This window comes from Podarcis muralis, chromosome 1 (genome assembly GCF_964188315.1).
Source record: "Podarcis muralis chromosome 1, rPodMur119.hap1.1, whole genome shotgun sequence".
Classification (NCBI taxonomy): Eukaryota; Metazoa; Chordata; class Lepidosauria; order Squamata; family Lacertidae; genus Podarcis; species Podarcis muralis.
This window is the reverse complement of record NC_135655.1, coordinates 44,228,669-44,249,393: the sequence shown is the minus strand read 5'-3', so window position 1 is coordinate 44,249,393 and position 20,725 is coordinate 44,228,669. Positions and strand designations below refer to the sequence as shown.

Sequence of the window (20,725 nt, the reverse complement as noted above, 5' to 3'; positions counted from 1 at the left end):
AAATTAGAGCAAATATTTCTACCTTTACCGCTATGCAGAAAAATTAGAAAATGAAAATCTGTGTCCTCTATGTTTACTCTTCCTTGGTAATGCATAAGTTATTGGGTTGTTTTGTTTTTATTATGTAGTTTGTGATTTTATGTTGTAACCGCCCTAAGAACTGTGGGTATATAGTGGAATAAAATTTAATTAACAACAACAACCAGACTTCGGGGGCCCTTAGCATGGTGCCACCAATGAATACCATTCTTAAAATACTTATTCATGAGCAAAACCCGGTGACCTGCAGTTGTGGGATCTATGGAACATGGGTTTTCCTTGTTCTAGGTCTGCTGACACCACACACCCCTTTCTTGCAACAGACGGTGCACGGTGCAAGCTAAGTGGGTGGGGATTCTTTCTGCTTCTGAAATCCCAAAAGAGGTGGGGCTCTGACTCAGTGTTTATAGCACCTGCTGTACAGCTTTTACCCATTCCGAGGTCTGTAAATATCTTTCACTGCTGCATACCAGAAGTACTCTTAATAGCATGTGGCAGGAATCCAGTGGTTTCTACAATGGGATCGCCTGCTGTTTTCCCTCAGGTAGGCATCATAAAACCAAGTGGCTGCTATAGGGGCTCTGAATGTGCTGCACTTACATGTATGCATGCTATTTCCTTTTCTTCTTATCTGGATTGTTGATACAAAGCCGGTGCTTCTTCCATATCACACAAGGCTTTGCAAGGGGGCAGCCTCTCATTAATAGACTGGCTATTTCCACATTATTAGTAACTGTGGCCTGAGAGGTACAAAAAGGGCAGAGTGTAAAGGAGAGCTTTTGCAAATGCAAAACTCAAATGTAATACTGTGCTCTTTATACAGCGAGGTGAAACGAGTAAAACAAGCAGGGCACATATCTTCAGGGTCACCCTCTCAGAATGCCATTAGCATCTGAAATTAAGCAGGAGACAACAAGGTCGGGTTTTTTCATTACTAGTGTTTTGATTATTCAGTTTCCATCCCTTAGGAAGTTGATCTGGTACCTAACTTGTTGGCTTTTAAGGGACAGGTTAAGATTTTTTTGTTGTCTCATGCATGTTAAGTGAAATTATTGTTTTCAGATCTGATGGGGAAAGAAGCCACATTTTAAACATTGTAATATAGAATGCAATCCTCATTGGGTTCAGTGAGACTTAACATCCAGATTACTGAATATACAACTGATGCATAACTGCAGAATTATTATTATTACTGTATTTTTTCCATGTATAAGACTAGGTTTTTTCCTTTAAAAATAATGTAAAAAAATAGGGGGTGTCTTATACATGGATGCATCTCTTACCCCCATTTTCTTGAATCTGAGTCCCTAAAAATAGGGGGCGTCTTATACACAGGGGTGTCTTATAGATGGAAAAATACGTTATTTTATTTCTTTGTCTCTGAAGAATCTTATAATGGCAGTTGGCTGAACCTTGTCAATAGGGTTCTTTAGGCATATGTCTGGCTGCTTGTTTTCTAATGGGGGCAAATGTTTTTCATGAGTCAACTGATGTGATCTTGGGAGAAGCAGTCACTTGTACTCTCCATCACAGAGACTTCTGTGATTCAGTAAACACAGGGTGGCAATTTGTCCTGCTTTACAGAGGACAGTCCTCTATTTGAAGGGTGGGCTGAGTCCAAGTCCATTTTAAAGATAAATAACCCTGAGAAGGTAGAACAGGGGAGCTAAAGTTGCTCACTAACTACTAGCACATAGACAGTGTTGTATTTCTATTTAAATTATAGCCACAATTTCTAAAATTGCGTCAATATGTCTACATTTTATGCAACTCTGTGTCCTTTTTTGTTATCTATTTAGTGATGAATATGTAGCCACCCTAAGTATTGTTTTTTAAAAATGCAAATGTAACAAAGAAAGAGAGAAGAATGGGAAGGGGGGAATCCATCAGCTCACCCTAAAAATACAGTGACCGCCAATACATTCACCTTAATTTAAACATATGAATTGATATAAGTCCTCCAAATGCCAGATAGGTATCCACACAAAGCTGACGTTTATAAGGAAGGGGTAGCAGGCACAGCGGGGCCCTCACACCATTGCATAATAGATGGGTATTTGCAGTGCCTTTTTCCCTAAAAAAAAAAATGTTTCGGGGTGTTCTCCTTTTCCTACTCATATTGAAATACTGCCCCTCAATGAGGCCAAACTTGGATTCACAAAATGTTTAGGGGTATGCGTACACCCCCCCCCCCCCCCCGGGAAAAGCACTGGGTATTTGTAATAAACACCCTTCAAGAATGGGAATTATGAGAAACGGAGGAAAATTTTATCACCCCTCCCACCCAACATTGTTCTTTCTCTTCTTTTTGGACAGATTCTAAATAGCAAAACAAAAAGCTCAGGAACTGTAGCTGTTCAGTGGATGTACCAGAATACTGTCCAACAGGATGCTGAATGCAAGGTACTGTTGCGTGGAGAAGAACACAAAAGAGTGTGACTTAATTGAGGGTTTGTTTTTATTTTGAGGTATTTGAGCACACTACTTGCAAGGCCTCTGCAGCTGGAAGTGTGGAGCAATTTTATTGGCCAAATTCCCTGAGCATTCACACCTTGATTATTTTCTTTTCTTTTTAAATGGTTTCATAATGCATCTGTTTGGAAACAGGTTTCATTTGCTTCCTGGAGTTTCTGGCTGCTTAAGATCGCAGCCTATACATATTCTTGTGTGTGTGTCAGGGTTTTCTTGTGTGTGTGTTTGTGGCTGATTAGCTGCTCTCCCTGTGCAAAGGTCAGAGGGGGCAGGGTTTCTGTTGAGTCAGGTGATTAGCTGTGGGAGGAGCTTATCAGAGCTTGCAGGGCAGCTGCAGTTTGATCCATCTTTTAGATTTAGGGGAGCTAGTCTCAAACGTTTGTTGGGGGAGACCTAGGTTTTTTTTGGGGGGGGTATTTGTCCTGTCTTCACGTTTTTTAAGATGGAGGACCACTGTAGCCACCCCAACGACACATTTTCTTTTTTTTTAATTATTTAAAGTTTTTTATTTATACAACAAGAAAAAAAAACAAAAAAAACCACAAATACCAAATTATGCACAAATTACAAAAATAACCATAGACACATAATATTCTTAGCAAACAATAAAACATCTATTGGTCTTAACACTAAAGATCCAACCTACCATCTATTCCATACTTCAAATTCATATTACTTATTGCCAATACACATTTTTTTTCATAATTAAACTTATTCTCATTAAATCTAATTTCTTATATTTAGCTTACAACTATTACTGAAGTTCCTCGAATGCTGCAACAGAATTTAAACTACTATAGCCAACGACACGTTTTCAAGATGGAGGGTGAGGGAACAGCTGCAGTCGCCTGCGGTTCCTGCGCAATGTTTGCCATCTTGCCAAAGGTTGCAGGCAGCTTTACCTGCAGCAATTGTATGTTGATTGCCCTCTTAGAAGACAAAGTCCAGCAACTGGAGGAACGTGTAGCTACGCTCCAAAGAATTAGAGAGCTGGAGCTCTTCTTGGAAGCAACAGAGAACACCGTCTCCACCAAGGAGGAGACAGGGGACACCCCTGGGAAGGAGGCTAGTTCACCAACACAGGTGCCAGATATATGGAGTAACGTGACTCAAAGAAGTAGGAGGCCCAGGGTTCGCTCTGATTGTTTAGAAATACACAATCGCTTTGAAGTCCTCTCCCATAGCATGGAAAACGAAGAACAGACTCCATTTGAGGATCTATCCCTCATTACAGTTGATCAGGTATATGAAGACGAGCAGCAAAGTCAGTCCTCAGGGAATGTGCAGGCGACCTTGGAACGGACAGCTCACGGAAGAACCCCGACCAAACCTAAGAGGAGGCGTGTAGTGGTGATAGGGGATTCCCTACTGAGGGGAACAGAAGCAGTGATCTGTGGGCCTGACAAGATGTCTCGGGAGGTGTGCTGTCTCCCCGGGGCTAAGATCCAAGATGTAACTGAACGACTGCAAGGAATCATAAAACCCACTGACAAATACCCCTTCCTCTTGGTTCATGTGGGAACCAATGACACTGCAAGCAATAGCCTCCAGAAGATCAAAAGAGACTACGAGGCTCTGGGCAGGAAATTGAAGCAATTAAATGCACAAATTGTCATCTCATCTGTCCTCCCAGTTGAACGCCGTGGCCCAGGGAGAGAGGGAAAAGTAGTGGAAGTGAACAGCTGGCTTCGCAAATGGTGTAAACAGGAATGGTTTGGATTCTTAGATCACGGACTGCAGTTTTTTGAAGATGGACTTCTGGCAAGCGATGGGCTGCACCTCACAACAGTTGGGAGGAATGTTTTTGCCAAAAATCTCAGAAACCTCATCAGGAGGGCTTTAAACTGACTAATGTGAGGGAGGGAGACAGTGCTCCTGAAGGTAGGAGTCTATCAATTGATGAAGATGATCATCCAAATGTCATAGACCAAATGGAGCAAACAGCACACAGACCTAGTGGTGGGATGAAAAAATCCTTAAATAAGAGACACGGGGGAATGATTAATGGACTTCAATGTCTGTACACTAATGTGCAAAGCATGGGAAATAAACAAGATGAGCTTGAGCTCTTGGTACAGCAAACTAAATATGACATAATAGGCATCACTGAAACCTGGTGGGATAAGTCCCATGACTGGAATGTAATAATGGAGGGATACAATCTATTTCAGAGAAACAGACCAGACAAGAAAGGAGGAGGAGTGGCGTTATATGTCAGGGATGTGTATACCTGTGAAGAGATCCAAGATTTAAAACCTCAAAGCCAAAGTGAGAGCATTTGGGTCAAAATTAAGGGAGAGAAGAATAACAGAGACCTCATTGTGGGAGTTTACTATAGATCCCCAAGCCAAACGGAGGACATAGATGATGCCTTCCTGGAACAGATGGCCAAGCATGCAAAAGGAAGGGGGACTTCAATTACCCGGATATTTGTTGGATGTCAAACTCAGCCAAGAGCATAAGGTCAAACAGATTCCTCACTGGCCTTGCAGACAACTTCATTGTCCAGAAAGTGGAAGAAGCAACAAGAGGAACAGCCATATTAGATCTGGTCCTAACCAATGTTGAGGACCTGGTTAGTGGGGTAGAAGTGGAAGGATCATTAGGCGCGAGTGATCATGCTCTTCTGAAGTTTACTATACAGCGGAAAGGAGCAGCCAAGCATACTAGGACTCAATTTCTTGACTTTAAGAAAGCCGACTTCATAAAACTTAGGGAAGTGCTGGGTGAGATCCCATGGACAGTAATACTAAAAGGAAAGGGAGTTCATGATGGCTGGGAGTTTGTTAAGAGGGAGATAGTAAAAGCACAACTTCAGGCAATACCAATGAGACGGAAACATGGAAGGTGCCTAAAGAAGCCAGGGTGGCTATCTAAAGAACTTTTAACCGAGTTAAGATTAAAAAAGGATGTGTACAAAAAATGGAAAAGGGGGGAAACCACCAAAGAGGAATTCAAACAAATAGCCAGCACATGTAGACACAAAGTCAGAAAAGCTAAAGCACAGAATGAACTCAGGCTTGCTAGAGAGGTTAAAAGCAACAAAAAAGGCTTTTATGGGTATGTCCATAGCAAAAGGAAGAACAAAGAAACAGTGGGGTCACTCAGAGGAGAAGATGGTGAAATGCAAAGAGGGGACACAGAAAGGGCTGAACTCCTCAATGCCTTCTTTGCCTCAGTCTTCTCCGATAAAGAAAACAATGCCCGACCTGAAGAATTTGGAGCAAATGATTCAGCAGAGGAAACACAGCCCAGAATAACTAAGGAGATAGTACAAGAATACTTGGCTAGTTTAGATGTATTCAAGTCTCCAGGGCCAGATGAACTGCATCCAAGTGTATTAAAAGAACTGGCAGATGTGATCTCAGAACCACTGGCAGTCATCTTTGAGAATTCCTGGAGAACAGGCGAAGTCCCGGCAGACTGGAGGAGGGCAAATGTTGTCCCTATTTTCAAAAAGGGGGAAAGAGAGGACCCAAATAATTATCGCCCAGTCAGTCTGACATCAATACCAGGGAAGATTCTGGAGCAGATCATTAAGCAAACAGTCTGTGAGCACCTAGAAAGGAATGCTGTGATCACCAATAGTCAGCATGGATTTCTGAAAAATAAGTCATATCAGACTAACCTGATCTCGTTTTTTGACAGAATTACAAGCCTGGTAGATGAAGGGAACGCAGTGGATGTAGCCTACCTTGATTTCAGCAAGGCATTCGACAAGGTGCCCCATGATATTCTTGTAAAGAAGCTGGTAAAATGCGGTCTTGACTATGCTACCACTCAGTGGATTTGTAACTGGCTGACTGACCGAACCCAAAGGGTGCTCATCAATGGTTCCTCTTCATCCTGGAGAAGAGTGACTAGTGGGGTGCCACAGGGTTCTGTCTTGGGCCCGGTCTTATTCAACATCTTTATCAACGACTTGGATGATGGACTCAAGGGCATCCTGATCAAATTTGCAGATGACACCAAACTGGGAGGGGTGGCTAACACCCCAGAGGACAGGATCACACTTCAAAACGACCTTGACAGATTAGAGAACTGGGCCAAAACAAACAAGATGAACTTTAACAGGGAGAAATGTAAAGTATTGCACTTGGGCAAAAAAAATGAGAGGCACAAATACAAGATGGGGGACACCTGGCTTGAGAGCAGTACAAACTTGACATGAGCCAACAGTGTGACACGGCAGCTAAAAAAGCCAATGCAATTCTGGGCTGCATCAATAGGAGTATAGCATCTAGATCAAGGGAAGTAATAGTGCCACTGTATTCTGCTCTGGTCAGACCTCACCTGGAGTACTGTGTCCAGTTCTGGGCACCACAGTTCAAGAAGGACACTGACAAACTGGAACGTGTCCAGAGGAGGGCAACCAAAATGGTCAAAGGCCTGGAAACGATGCCTTATGAGGAACGGCTAAGGGAGCTGGGCATGTTTAGCCTGGAGAAGAGGAGGTTAAGGGGTGATATGATAGCCATGTTCAAATATATAAAAGGATGTCATATAGAGGAGGGAGAAAGGTTGTTTTCTGCTGCTCCAGAGAAGCGGACATGGAGCAATGGATCCAAACTACAAGAAAGAAGATTCCACCTAAACATTAGGAAGAACTTCCTGACAGTAAGAGCTGTTCGACAGTGGAATTTGCTGCCAAGGAGTGTGGTGGAGTCTCCTTCTTTGGAGGTCTTTAAGCAGAGGCTTGACAACCATATGTCAGGAGTGCTCTGATGGTGTTTCCTGCTTGGCAGGGAGTTGGACTCGATGGCCCTTGTGGTCTATTCCAACTCTATGATTCTATGATTTCGTTGGAAATCAGTCCGGTTTATTTCCACAAATTAGTGATGTCAGCAATGTTTGTAATTCCTTGACTTGGAATATGAAACTCAGTTACAAAATATCCACCTTCAGTGCTAGGATGCACATTACAGGAGAAGAAGTCTCTTGACCCTTACACCTCCTTTACCTGGTGACATCTGCTTTGGTGGCAGCAGAAGAGAGGGGGGAGGTTTCTTTCTTTTCCTCCTCTGTTCCATCTCTGTCCCCATGGTGCTTGGAGTGCTGCAACTGTACTGGGGTGTCAAAACAAAAAAAAAATTCCTTCCAGTAGCACCTTAAAGACCAACTAAGTTAGTTCTTGGTATGAGCTTTCGTGTGCATGCACACTTCTTCAGATACACTGAAACAGAAGTTGCCAGATCCTTGCAACTTCTGTTTCAGTGTATCTGAAGAAGTGTGCATGCACACGAAAGCTCATACCAAGAACTAACTTAGTTGGTCTTTAAGGTGCTACTGGAAGGATTTTTTTTTTGATTTTTTTTTTACTATGGCAGACCAACACGGCTACCTATCTGTAACTGTACTGGGGTGTGTGTGACAATTCTGACCAAATATTGAACACTTAGGCAGAAAAACAACAAACCATCTCCAAATGTTTTTCTCCACATTATTCATTTTTGCTATCTATCGAGTCCAAGACATTTTGGCACCTGAGGCGAATGACAAAATGGTTCTTCCCCCTTGCCAGCGGAGAAAGGGGTGAGAGAGGATTTATATCAGGAACAAGGAGGGAATAACAATCTACATCAGGAACAAGGAACAATGAATTTTTTCAGTTCATATAGAAATTTTAAGGTGACAATTGGCAGTTGATCACAGCAATCCATGACTGGGCCTTCTTGGTTGTGGCACTACCAATTTTGGAATGCTCTTCCTAGGGAAAATCACTGAGTCTGATATCCTTTTGGCACCAAGTTAAGAATTTGTTTTTATTTTCCCAGACCTTTTAGTGTCTTTCATTTTATCTGGCATCTAGATTTTCTACTGCTCTGTTATATGTTTATGCAATTATTCTTGTTTAGGAACTATAGGAAGATTTGGGCCTGGAAAGTGGTACACATAGAATACTCATACAAATACTCATAAATTACAAATTGAACCTGCAGTTGTTGATTTTCAGCACATGCACTCTGTGATCCATTTGGAAATAGTTTTAAAAGGCTCTTAAGGTCTACTCAGTGTACTATTTCGAAGTGGTGACCAGAGATGGGAATGAGACCTTGCTTCTTCCCCTCTCTCCACAGACATTGTTGCCACTGCTGTTGATACCACTGTGAATAAGTATGGTTTAAACAGGAAAAGGAAGGGCAATGTGGGGTCTGTTGGGTGCATGGATAGAAGGGTAAACTAGGAATTCTTCTCTAGTGTGGATTTTAATCTGAAATTGTGAGGGTGCTGATAAGCTAGTAAAGCAACACTCTGGGCTTCGCGCCATCTCTTCACAAGATTTATTGTTCCGCTTCAAAGCCGTTTACGAGAGATCAAACACATACATCCATACTCAGCTATCCAGATGAGTCATCTGACTTTCGTCTATGACGCTGCCAACAAGCCCAATCTCGGAAATGACGTTTCCTTTTTGTTTTGCCCTGTGAATGGCTGGGTCCTGCTTTAGGCTCCCCCCTGCCAGTTTCCCCTTCTGACGAGGAAGAGACACTGCTGAATGCTGGCTTGGGCTCTCTATATTTGTCTCCCTCCCTCGTGGTTTCCCCTGCAGCCTCCAATTCCTTGACAGAAATGGAGAGAAATTTGGAACCTCATAACATTCACTTTCTTTGAGATGGGCGTTGTATGCCCAGAAAGCTTATGAATCACAAGCAGTACATTCAACACTCGAAAGGTTCATTTGTATATTTTGTCTTGTTCTGCAGAGTATAGAATCACCATGCTATCTGCTCACAGTAAGAATCATACGGATGTGGAATGTCCGCCGAGAAGATTATTGTAAGTATTTTCATTCTTTTACTATGGCTTCTTGTTATTCCAAAATATTGAGCATGCTTGAGCAATAATGTTAACCAAAGTTTTACATAACTTTGCTAATGCCATTTTATGGGTGAAATTAGTATTTCTGAACTTTTATGTGGTTTTCTCAAAAAATAATCTATACAGTGGTACCTCCAGTTATGAACTTAATTCATCCCGGAGGTCTGTTCTCAACCCAAAACCGCTCGTAACATGAGGCGTGCTTTCTCTAATGGCACCTCCCGCTGCTGCCACACTGCTGGCATGCGACTTCCGCTCGTATCCCAGGGCAAAGGTTGCAACTGGGAGCATCTACTTCCGGGTTAGCAGAGCTCATAACCCACAGCGTTCACAAGGGGGATGGTATGTAACACGAGGTTCCACTGTATAGGCACTGGTGGAGGAAGAGGAGTGCGGGGGGAGCGCACCGCCCCCGGCAGCGCACTGCCCCCGGCAGGGTGCCATCGCAGCTGCCCCCCCCCCGGCCCGCGGCCCGCCCCCAGGACGCACGCCAGCCCTGGTTGGGAAAGTTGGGACTCCACAGCACCATCTGGTATCACAGTGTTATATTGCATATACAACACATATAAAACACTTTTTCATTACCAATCTAGCTCAGTCCTAGGTGGCCTTACAAGCCACTAGCTCTCAAACTCAATTTCCAATCTATATTATGGGGACTATAATGCCAGCTGAATCACAGGATTGACTTCTTCGTTTGAGTAATATGTGGGAAATTCTTTGATCATACTAAAGCACTATATTAATTCTAAGAATTGTTATTGGAAAAGTTAATTCAGGAATAATAGGTTCTTCAACTGACATTAACCTCATTGTTGTACACATGAAAAGGGAAAAGTGGATATATACGTAACTTCAGGGAAACTTTTTATGAACCAGGGGTAAAAATGATTATTTTGTTTTTCTACTTAGAAGTGCATATGGGATGTGCATACATACTATGTGGGAAGTAATTATGGTAAACTTCGACATGTGAACATAGCCTTTGAAAAACTACAAAGTAAGCTGTAGCTATCAGATGTAGCTATTAATTCAGTTTTCACCTGTGGGAGTATTATTGCATCTGATCTTCCCAACGATCAAGACAAAGAATGTTTCTCATCCAAGTTAATTACATCTCTAATAAAGGACAACATAGGGACATAGCTAGAAAAGTGTCCCTAACTAAAGCTTTAACAAGCCATTTATAATTCATGTGTGGTGAATGTACGCAAAATAAATACTACTGTTTAGCATCCATTTTATCAATAGCCTAAATTCTATCTTAACTAGTCAAGTAAGGACATCAAATTGTGGTTTGAGCTTCCTTAGACAGTCATGACTTAAAACTACTTGTCTGCTTTCATATTCTAAGGGCTCGTTGAGGCAGTGTATTCTGTCTTGATATCTGTGAAGGAACATAGGAAATTGTCCTTTACCGAGTCAATTGGTCCATCTAGCTGGCAGCTGGCTGAATGGCTGTGCAAAGTTATAGACAGGGGCCTTTCTAGCCCTACCTGAAAGTGTCAGGGATTGATTCTAGGAACTTTTGCATGCAACAGAGATGTTTACCACTGAGGTATGGCCCCTTCTCTAGGAGGCAGAGCAATGGCTGTCAGTTCACTTGTCATCCTGACAAACTCAAACGATAGTTTGCAAAACCCTTTCAGACTTCAAACCCCCTCAGTTTCTAATTCTGATTTCATGAACAATTTGCTAATTCAGACATCATACTGAACTATTGTAAACTTCACTGGCATGATGTCTGAACTGAGCCAACATTGTGATTGCTGCTGAATTGGTCTCCCTTCTGAAAGGTACCAACTTAGAGAATTTTTTTAAAATACAAGAACATAATAAAATACTATTTTTACAAATTTATATCCCACCCATCTGGCTGGGTTTCCCCAGCCACTCTGGGAAGAAGAGGAGTTTGGATTTGATATCCCGCTTTATCACTACTGTAAGGAGTCTCAAAGCGGCTAACAATCTCCTTTCCCTTCTTCCCCCACAACAAACACTCTGTGAGCTGAATGGGGCTGAGAGACTTCAAAGAAGTGTGACTGGCCCAAGGTCACCCAGCAGCTGCATGTGGAGGAGCAGGGACGTGGACCCGGTTCACCAGATTACAAGACTACCACTCTTAAGATATATAAAAACACAACAAAACATCAAACATTAAAAAATGAAATATTATATAAAAGCAACAAACAAACCAATAAATCAATACAGTCGTCCCTTGGTTCTTGAATGGCTTAGTTGCCCAACAAATCGGCTCCTGAATGCCACAAACCCAGAAGTAAATGTTTCGGTTTGTGAAAGTTTTTTGGAAGCCGAACGTACGACACAGCTTCCACTTGAGTGATGGGAGCTCTTGCAGCCAACTAAGCATTTAACCAACACCAACCTGACAAAAACAAACCAGAGGAACCAAAATTAGAACCATTTAAAACATTTTAAAACATTTTTGCCAGTTGCTCCAACACAAGAGTTGTTCCAGCAATGTCCCAGCGGCCTCCCGGGAGCCTCTTTTAGCTGTTTAAGGTGAGTCTGGGCTCCGCCTCCTAGGCCAGGTAGAAATGGGCCTTATAGCAGGGAGTGGTCTTCCTTCCAGCACTCACAGCAGCAGAATTGTGACAACAGTGCATAATTTCAGTCTCCTCATAGAAGCAGTGATGGTTTGTTTGTTTGTTTGTTTGTTTGTTTGTTTGTTTGTTTGTTTAGTTAGTTAGTTATTTCATTTGTTTGTCACCCTTCATCAGAAGATCATAGGGTGGTTCACAACATGAGAATACAAGATGAGATTACAGAATACAAAACGAAAACAAACCAATGCCTCCATTCCCACAAACACATTTAAAAGGCCATGGAATGCTAACCAACCAAACGCCTGGCCAAAGAGAAACATTTTCACCTGGCACCTATGTAATGAAGGCCTCCCTGGGAAGAGCATTCCAGAAATGGGGAGCCACCACAGAAAAGGCCCTTCTCGTGTTACCATCCTCTGGACCTTTCACGCATGAGGCACACAAATAATGGTGCTCAGATGGTGATTGCAAGGTTTGGGTTGGTTCAGATGGAAAGCGGCAGTCCTTCAGCAGTTCAGGTACTATCTTGTAGTTCATTTGGAACAGTTTCTTTTCGATTGAGAGTCTGGGTTCAACCTTGCCTAGACCTCTGACCTGAGATCTCCTCAGTGGAGGAGCAGGAGGAGGACTCCCCGCCAAACAGAACTCCTGCACTTTCGTGATCCCTGCCGCAGGACTGGAAGTTCCTATATGAGCTGCTAAGATTCCTGGCTATTTCTCATGCCCTCCTTTATCCGCCACAGGAGCAAGACAGTGAGCCAGGCAGAAGTTTCAGAGCCACTGCTAAAGTGCAAGGCTAGCTGCATGTGAGCAGGGGGAAGGGCACAGAAACACCTGCCTGGATCAGGGCCTGACTGAGAACTGGGGAGGGATGGAGTCTCCGGCTCCTATATAAACTACTAGTCTGAGCTACTTTATTGTGCAATAGTCCCAGCCTGTGTTGAGCCAAGTCAAATTAGGCTTTCTGAAACAATACGTAAATCAAAGCCCAGCCATCCTTCAGCATTTTCACTTTTCCAAATTCTGCACTGCAGTTTGCAAGCCAACTAATGTGTTAAAAAATGCTTACTGTGTGGCAAGGTATGCATAAAAATGTATAACAGTGAAAGTAACATGCAGTAATATGTAAATTAGCAGGCAAATTTGCTTTGCCCAAATATTGGGAGACATTTTTGCAAAAATGCTGATGAATTGTCATGAAAGAAAGAAAGAAAGAAAGAAAGAAAGAAAGAAAGAAAGAAAGAAAGAACAACCCAGAAATTGATGGGAAGTGTGGAGAATTGAACTTAAGAATGGAAAAACTGAGAGAGAATGAGAAAACCCCAAAGTGACCGATTCATCCTAGTACAGCTATCTGGCAATATAAAGGAAGCAGTGCTTCTCTTATGACTAGATCAGCTGGATGCTATCAACTAGGGTAAAGAATTCTTGGTAGTTCAATCATTTAAGGCAAGACAAAATCTCTATAAAAGCGCCACTGCATTTACAGAGTATATTCTTGTGGTTTCATGGTTCTTTCCAGCTGGGTGAGGCAGCAAGTATTGCAAAATGTGCCCTCTTACTTAAAACTGTATGGGTTTTCAGATGCTTTAGATATTCCCATCTTGCACAACTGGATTTCCATATATGCAGGTAATAAAAACAACTGCCACCAAGCACATTTCTGCATCTCACATCTTCATCTAAATCAGGACAAGGCTACTAGTTTAAGAGTGCAATCCTAAGCATGTCACCTCAAAAGTGAGCCCCATTGAGTTAAATGGGACAGGATAGGATTGAAAAGTCTCAACAGTTCAAGTTATGTTGTAGAGCTTTGAAGCAAGACTACTCCAAGGTAAGTCCTGTTGAGTTCTGTGTGGCTTAATCTCAGGTAAACAGATATATGATACCAGGCTGCAATCAGTATATCCACTTACCTGAGAATAAGGTCCACTTAATTCAATGGTATTTATCTTTAGTAGACATGTATAGGATGCACTGCTCTTCTTTTTAGCATTAGATAATAAACACAAGCTCACTGCTGGCTAGTAAGGTTGTTACTGCATGCAGTGAGCCACCAAAACTGTAGTAATTTCAGTGGTCCTTTAGAAATGGCAGTGAAGAGATGATCTCTGCTTAGCAAGGACAACTTCAGTAGTGCGCAGAGGGTAAACCAGATTGGAGTAGGTTCAAGACTGATTGGAAGAGAGAAAATCAAGACAGCAGGAGTGAATTAAGATGCAATGGGAAAGAAGCTCAGCTGGCAGTGAGATGATGAGGATGGGTAAGGCTTTTGGGGAAAGGGGTGTTGAAGAAACAGTGACAAAGATGAACAAGGTAGGGAAAGAGTCAGAGAATGAAACAGTTGGGTGATGTGGGTGGGTGATACTCTGGAAGAGGCAGCAGATAATAGGATAAAGATCAGGTGGCAGTTCAGGTGAGGACAGCAGAGTGAGTCTCTCATCATGAGATACTGGGGTAAAAGGGGACGTGGGTGGCGCTATGGTCTAAACAACTGAGCCTCTTGGGCTTGCCGATCAGAAGGTTGGCGGTTCGAATCCGTGTGATGGTGGTTAGCTCCCATTGCTCCATCCCAGCTTCTGCCAGCCTAGCAGTTCAAAAGCACACCAGCGCAAGTAGATAAATAGGTACCACTAAGGCAGGGAGGTAAACGGCATTTCCATGCACTCTGGCACTTGTCACAGTGTTCCGTTGCACCAGAAGTGGTGTAGTCTTGCTGGCCACATGACCCGGAAAGCTGTCTGGGGACTAATGCCAGCTCCCTTGGCCTGAAAAGCAAGATGAGTGATGCAACCCCATAGTCACCTTTGACTTCCAGGGTCATTTACCTTTACCTTTTTTACTGGGGGGATAGCAAAGAAGTTAGGGAGATGGATGAGGGTCATTGAATAGAGGGGTAGAAATATTATGGAAGATGGTATCAGTTTTATAAGTGAAGGTGATGAGTTCCTGGCACAGGAGAGGCAGGTGTTACTGGAGCAGCAAAGATAAGGAAGAGGCTCCAGAGGATTGTTAGCAGGGGTGTGGATCAGGGTGGTGTAATGTTGTTTGGCCACATAAATGACAGAGGAGAAGGAAGGACAGCATGAATGTAAAGTGAGCCTTTTGATTTCCTTCATCCTCATTTAGCAGCCTGAAAGAATGAGTAGAAATTACAAAAGAAAGCAGCAAGCCAAAGTTAGGCGCCAAGAGCACAAATTTATCATGCCTACAGATGCAAAAAGGTTGGGGGTTGGAAAATGTATTATTAAACACATCTGCATCCCTGAAGATGCTTTTTTGAAACAGGTTTGGCTCAGCAACATTATTTCAGTGCACCCAGAATCTTCTCTCTCTCTCTCTCTCTCTCTCTCTCTCTCCCACCTGAGGTCAACAAGTTAGAAAGCAAGCAAGCAAGCTGAGATTTATAAGATACATAAGAAGGTGGAGTAGAGGAATGGGGAACAACATGCCACAGCAACAGAGAGTAGAGCCCTAAATAATGGCTTTTGAAAGCTTCTGAAGCAATAACAGGGAACACATTCTCTCCCAACTGCTTGCCCTTATTGAAACATGGCCGCCCCTCCTCTGCTGCCCTGTCATTTGGAGGCCTCTCTTCATTCCACACACCCTGCTCCAGTGCCAGAAACACAGACCTCTTGCCTAATCCCTGTTATTGCTTCAGAACTTCCAGAGGGATAGCCATGTTATTCTGTTGCAGCATAAAGAATATAGATTCTTTATGCCTCTTAAATGCAAATTTATTAGGATGCAATCCAGCTTTCGTCAACCTGGTAACCTCCGGGTGTTTTTGGACTACATTTCCCATCAGCTCCAGGCTATGCTGGTGGGGCTGATGGGAGTTGTGGTCCAAAAATCTGGAGGGACCCAGAACTAGAGCCCACTTTTATCAGATGCATGGAGTGTTATGCTAAATTGGGAGGTATGTTTGTGTGCGTGTGTGCGATATATGTTCTTTTGTGTGTGGATGTGCATGCATGCAAATACAAAATGTTTGCAAACTTATTATATTGTATCTATATCTCAGGTTTTTCCTCTCCAAGGAACTCAAGGTGTTTTTCACACTTCTCCCCCTGTCCATTGAGCCTCACAACACAAAAGGTTAGGCTGAGATGCAGTGATTGACCCAATTTCAGCCTGTGGCCTTCATGGCTGAGTGGGGAATTTGACCCCTGGTTTCCCACCAAATCATACACTTCATGCATCTGATGAAGTAGACTATAGTCCACAAAAAACTATGCCATGATAAATGTGTTAGTCTTTAAGGTGCCACAAGACTCTTCTTTGTTACACTTCAGAGAATAATAATAATAATAATAATAATAATAATAATAATAATAAATAAAAATAATAAAAAATTATTTATATCCCGCCCTCCCCAGCCGAAGCCAGGCTCAGGGTGGCTAACAACAATAAAACAGTACAACAGTACAACACAACTTTGTTAAACTCTAAACTGATTCTGATTTTTACCTAATAATGTGCTGGAAAGGAGCCAATCTGTGTGTTTAGTCCACAAACATAGAAAGAGGGAAGCCTGCCTAAACCCAGGGACGAAACTAGGCTTTATTTCACCTGGGTCAAAGACCCAGTTTGGCAATCCCTCTCTACACAAATTTGCATACACACACAGGCTGAGAGCCTCAATGGTGCCCCTCTGGCGGCTTCCCCCGGGGCAAAATTCTTGGCTAGCCCCACCCTATATAGCTAAGGCTCTGCATGGTCCCCAACATCTTTTCACAAAGGTCATAAATGGGCACCAAATAGGTCATTCATTCAGAAGCTTCTTTGGCTAGGAAGGCACTAAGGACGTCAAAAGAGTGACCACAGCAAAGTTGCAGCTGGATCTTGATAAGATGCAGGTGAGGCACAAAACAGAGCACATTTCCTGGTTGGCAATGTCTGACAATGCCAAATGTGCAACCACAATCCTTTGTTCAAAGGAGGAGAGAATCCTCAGTAGGATGGATGCAAATAGGCAGGAAGAGCGCCTAATTGAACCTGCTGCTTCTTAACCCACACAGGAATTTAGAAAGAGCAACAGCTGTTTCTTTAGTTAGCCAAGAGATAATCTCGTCTCCTATATTTCCAGTGGGGTGACTGCGTTTGTCTCTTGTGGCAAAAATAGGACAATCCAAGAGTCTTGTGGTACCTTAAAAACAAGAAAACATACTATGGCGTAAGTTTTTGGGGGCTCGCTTAATCAGAAGCATATAAATAGAGCAAATTAAAATGGAAAGCAAGTAAACACAGACAGTGTTGGGCTACAGCACATTTGAATGACTTAGGTTGCAAGCCTAGAACAACTCTTCATACCAAGTGGGCCGCAAGTGTACTTTGACACGGAACCTATGGGCCACACACTGCCTTGTTGCGCATGTGGGGGGAAAGAGAGGCCAAAATTTGATGCCCACCCCCCTCAGTCCTTGCGCTGCCTTCCCAAAGCTGGCTAAGCAAGGCACTGAGCTTTGGGAAGGAGCCACGAGGCTCTGGCCAAAGTTGGGAAAGCACTAACTAGGCTTTGGGAAGGAGCAGGGAGGACTCTAGGACCTTTGTCAGAGCCCTCATGCCTCTTTCCCAAAGCCCCGCGCCTGGCTTACTCAGCTTTGGGAAGGCAGTGTGAGGGCTGAGGAGAGCGTCAAATCTTGCCAAGGGCTGCAGGACTTGTGGAAGTGGGAGAATTATAGCAACGGGGAGGAAAGAATACATTTTTTCAAAGCAGGACCTCCAATAGATGTGTCTCTGGCTTTCTTCCTCTCCTCTTAATTTGTCCACATTGCCTTTCATCATGGCTGTCCCTCAATATAGAACCACTGAGATGGGAATATGAGGGCTGGGGCTTTGAGTATGGCTCTTGTCTATACATTTAAAATGCAGCTGAAGAAATTACCGTATTTTTTGCTCTATAAGATTCACTTTTTCCCTCCTAAAAAGTAAGGGGAAATGTGTGTGCGTCTTATGGAGCGAATGCAGGCTGCACAGCTATCACAGAAGCCAGAACAGCAAGAGGGATTGCTGCTTTCACTGCGCAGCGATCCCTCTTGCTGTTCTGGCTTCTGAGATTCAGAATATTTTTTTTTCTTGTTTTCCTCCTCCAAAAACTAGGTGCATCTTGTGGTCTGGTGCGTCTTATAGAGCGAAAAATGCGGTAGGTTCTTAATTTTGGATCCAAAGCCTTGTTTCCAAATTTTACACCATTGGGATAGACAGACAGACCCCACTGTTGACATGGAAGAAAGTCTACCTCCTTCTTTTTGTGCATATATTTGTGGAGTGGGAGAGGATTTTGAGTGGAAATAAAACTGAAGTTCATGTTTAATTAGATGGGAACATGCAGTGGAATGTTGCTCTAAGGATATTATTTGTTCTGTTTGATTTTATATTTGACATGAGAGGGTAAGTTGTTCATCTGCCTTTTATGTAACTATAAAATGAGAGTTTGCCTCCTGCTGGACAAAATAGAAATACAGTTGGGTTAAATATGCTTCAGGTTGAGCGTTTTCAGGTTACACCCTGCGGCAACCCGGAAGTAACGAAACACGTTACTTCCGGGTTTCGCGCTTCTGCATGCGCAGACACTCAAAATGACATCACGTACATGCACGGAAGTGGCGAAATGCGATCCATGCATGCACAGGCGCGCTGTCACATGTTACGTTCTACTCAGGATGCGAACGGGGCTTCGGAAGGGATCCCATTCGCATCCAGAGGTACCACTGTAATGACCTCTTGAATGAGATTTGCAGAAGTAAACATTGCTCCCCGCCCAGACTTTCTCTCTTTTAAAAATGATTTGCCATACATTTTCAAGAATTAAAATGTGTCTGCATAGTTTTCAGAGCTTGCTTCTCCTTCTCATGCTCATGATTGGGAAACAGCAAAGCAAGAGCAATTAGGCATTGTAAGCAAGAGGTACTAGAGTCAGTCCTGGATTTACAGAAGCCATCCCAGTTTCTGTTTTAGTCCCGGAATGTCCCACTTTCCCTTAGGACAGCCCTATTTTCATCAGAGAAATGTTGGAGGGTATGGTAGGATGTTCCTATTTACATCAGAGAAATGTCGAAGGGTATGGAGTTATGAAGTCCCTGAGCCAAGGAGATAAGTAACTATGCAACCTTTAGAAGACATCTAAAGGCAGTCCTGCATAGGGAAGTTTTGAAATGTTTAATGTTTTATTATGTTTTTGTATAAGTGCCTGGGACCACCCAGTCAGATGGGCGGGGTATAAACAGTAAAATAATAATAATAATAATAATAATAATTATTATTATTATTATTATTATGGAATAGGACATCCCTATTTTCATTGCAGAAATGTTAGAGGCTATGTTGTAAGTCATTAACCATGATTTACGAGCTGGGCCACTGCTCCCAAAGATCAAGCTCTCCTCTTGCAATAGTTAAGAGACACGTGGTACACCTTGAAAACATTGAATCTGCTACCCCCCACAAGATTGAACTAAATCTTCAGTCTAATCCAGTATGCTAATCTCATTTTGGCCATAATTAAAATATGAATTACTCCATATTCTCCCCTACAGTAAGTGAAACAGATTGTTATGTGACCTTATGGCTGCCTACGGCTTCATGTGAGAAAGTTCGGACCAAAACAGTGGCAAATTGCAAAGATCCAATATGGAATGAAACATTCTACTTCAGGATCCAGAGCCAAGTTAAGGTAGGATAAAAGATGGTATATGCATAGGTTCCTCTAGGAGAATCATCTCCATGTTGCCCTAGTTATTGATCTTCTGCATCTGTGACCACTTCTTTGTTTCACTGACTTTAAACTATGTACTAAAGAGTCCCTTCTAAATAAACCTAGGCTAGGATCTTGGCTTCTCCTTTATCACAGCTTCCTTTCTTTTGCTGCCACCATTTTGAAAAGTATCTGCTATTCAGATACACATACTGTACGGTCATTATATAATGCAATGCAATACAGATCTCCACATTATTAGTTGTTCTACACAGGAGTCAGACCAGTGGCCTATCTAACACAATATCACCTACAGTGTCCGGCAGCAAGTACCAGTAACTCTAGGGGTCTTTTCAGTTTTACTACCTGAGATTTTTATTATTATTATTATTATTATTATTATTATTATTTTAACTAGAGGTGCCCTGTGATTCAATTTGGGGCCCTTTCTCATGTAAGCGAGTACTCCTGTTTGATAGAGCCTTCCCACAGGTATACGTAGCACACTTCTGTTTCTCCTTTGTAGCCCACAGTTGGACTAAAATAGCCTTCTCTCTCTCTCTCTCTCTCTCTCTCTCTCTCTCTCTCTCTCTCTCTCTCTCTCAGCTCTGTGTTTCCATTATTCATTCATAATACTTTTTAATTTCTGATTCCAGAATGTTTTAGAATTGACTGTATGGGACGAAGATGTTATTCGAGATGATGACTACCGTGTCATTTTTTTTGACGTAGCTAAAGTCCCCTTTGGAGAATCAGTTTTTATGAAATTTGAATTGAATCCCCAGGTGAGCATGCATAGAGATCAATCCTTAACTGAGCTTTCTTTGCATTTCTCGCATATTGTCCTGCCAGGTACAGGTAGGTTTAGAACACTACAACACACACGTAACTGGCTGTAAAGTAACATAACATTATATGTAATAAAACTGTAATTTAATTGTCATATCAAAAAATTGCAAAGCACAGTTCCTGATGGCAATAACATATCATATTACTATTAACCTTCTATATGTATTATTGTTGTAAAGTCCAAAGATTGTCAAGTCCAACGATTACAACGTACAGTTCCTGTTGGCAATGCCATTTCATACTGATATCTTCCTTCTGCATTGTCCTATGTCTTGAGAGT

General features: G+C 42.5%; 1 protein-coding gene across 1 annotated transcript in view; it reads left to right on the top strand.

The window, feature by feature from the left end:
- The first annotated feature begins 468 nt into the window (after positions 1–468).
- The window catches only part of LOC114594260 (cytosolic phospholipase A2 epsilon-like), a 47,192-nt gene continuing 26,935 nt past the window's right edge, over positions 469–20,725 (top strand). Inside the window, exons 1-5 of the mRNA XM_028723697.2 lie at positions 469–583; positions 2,356–2,442; positions 9,216–9,288; positions 19,439–19,575; positions 20,253–20,381. Coding sequence (XP_028579530.2) covers positions 557–583; positions 2,356–2,442; positions 9,216–9,288; positions 19,439–19,575; positions 20,253–20,381 — 453 coding nt within the window. The 5' untranslated portion in view covers positions 469–556. The remainder of the gene's footprint in view (positions 584–2,355; positions 2,443–9,215; positions 9,289–19,438; positions 19,576–20,252; positions 20,382–20,725) is intronic.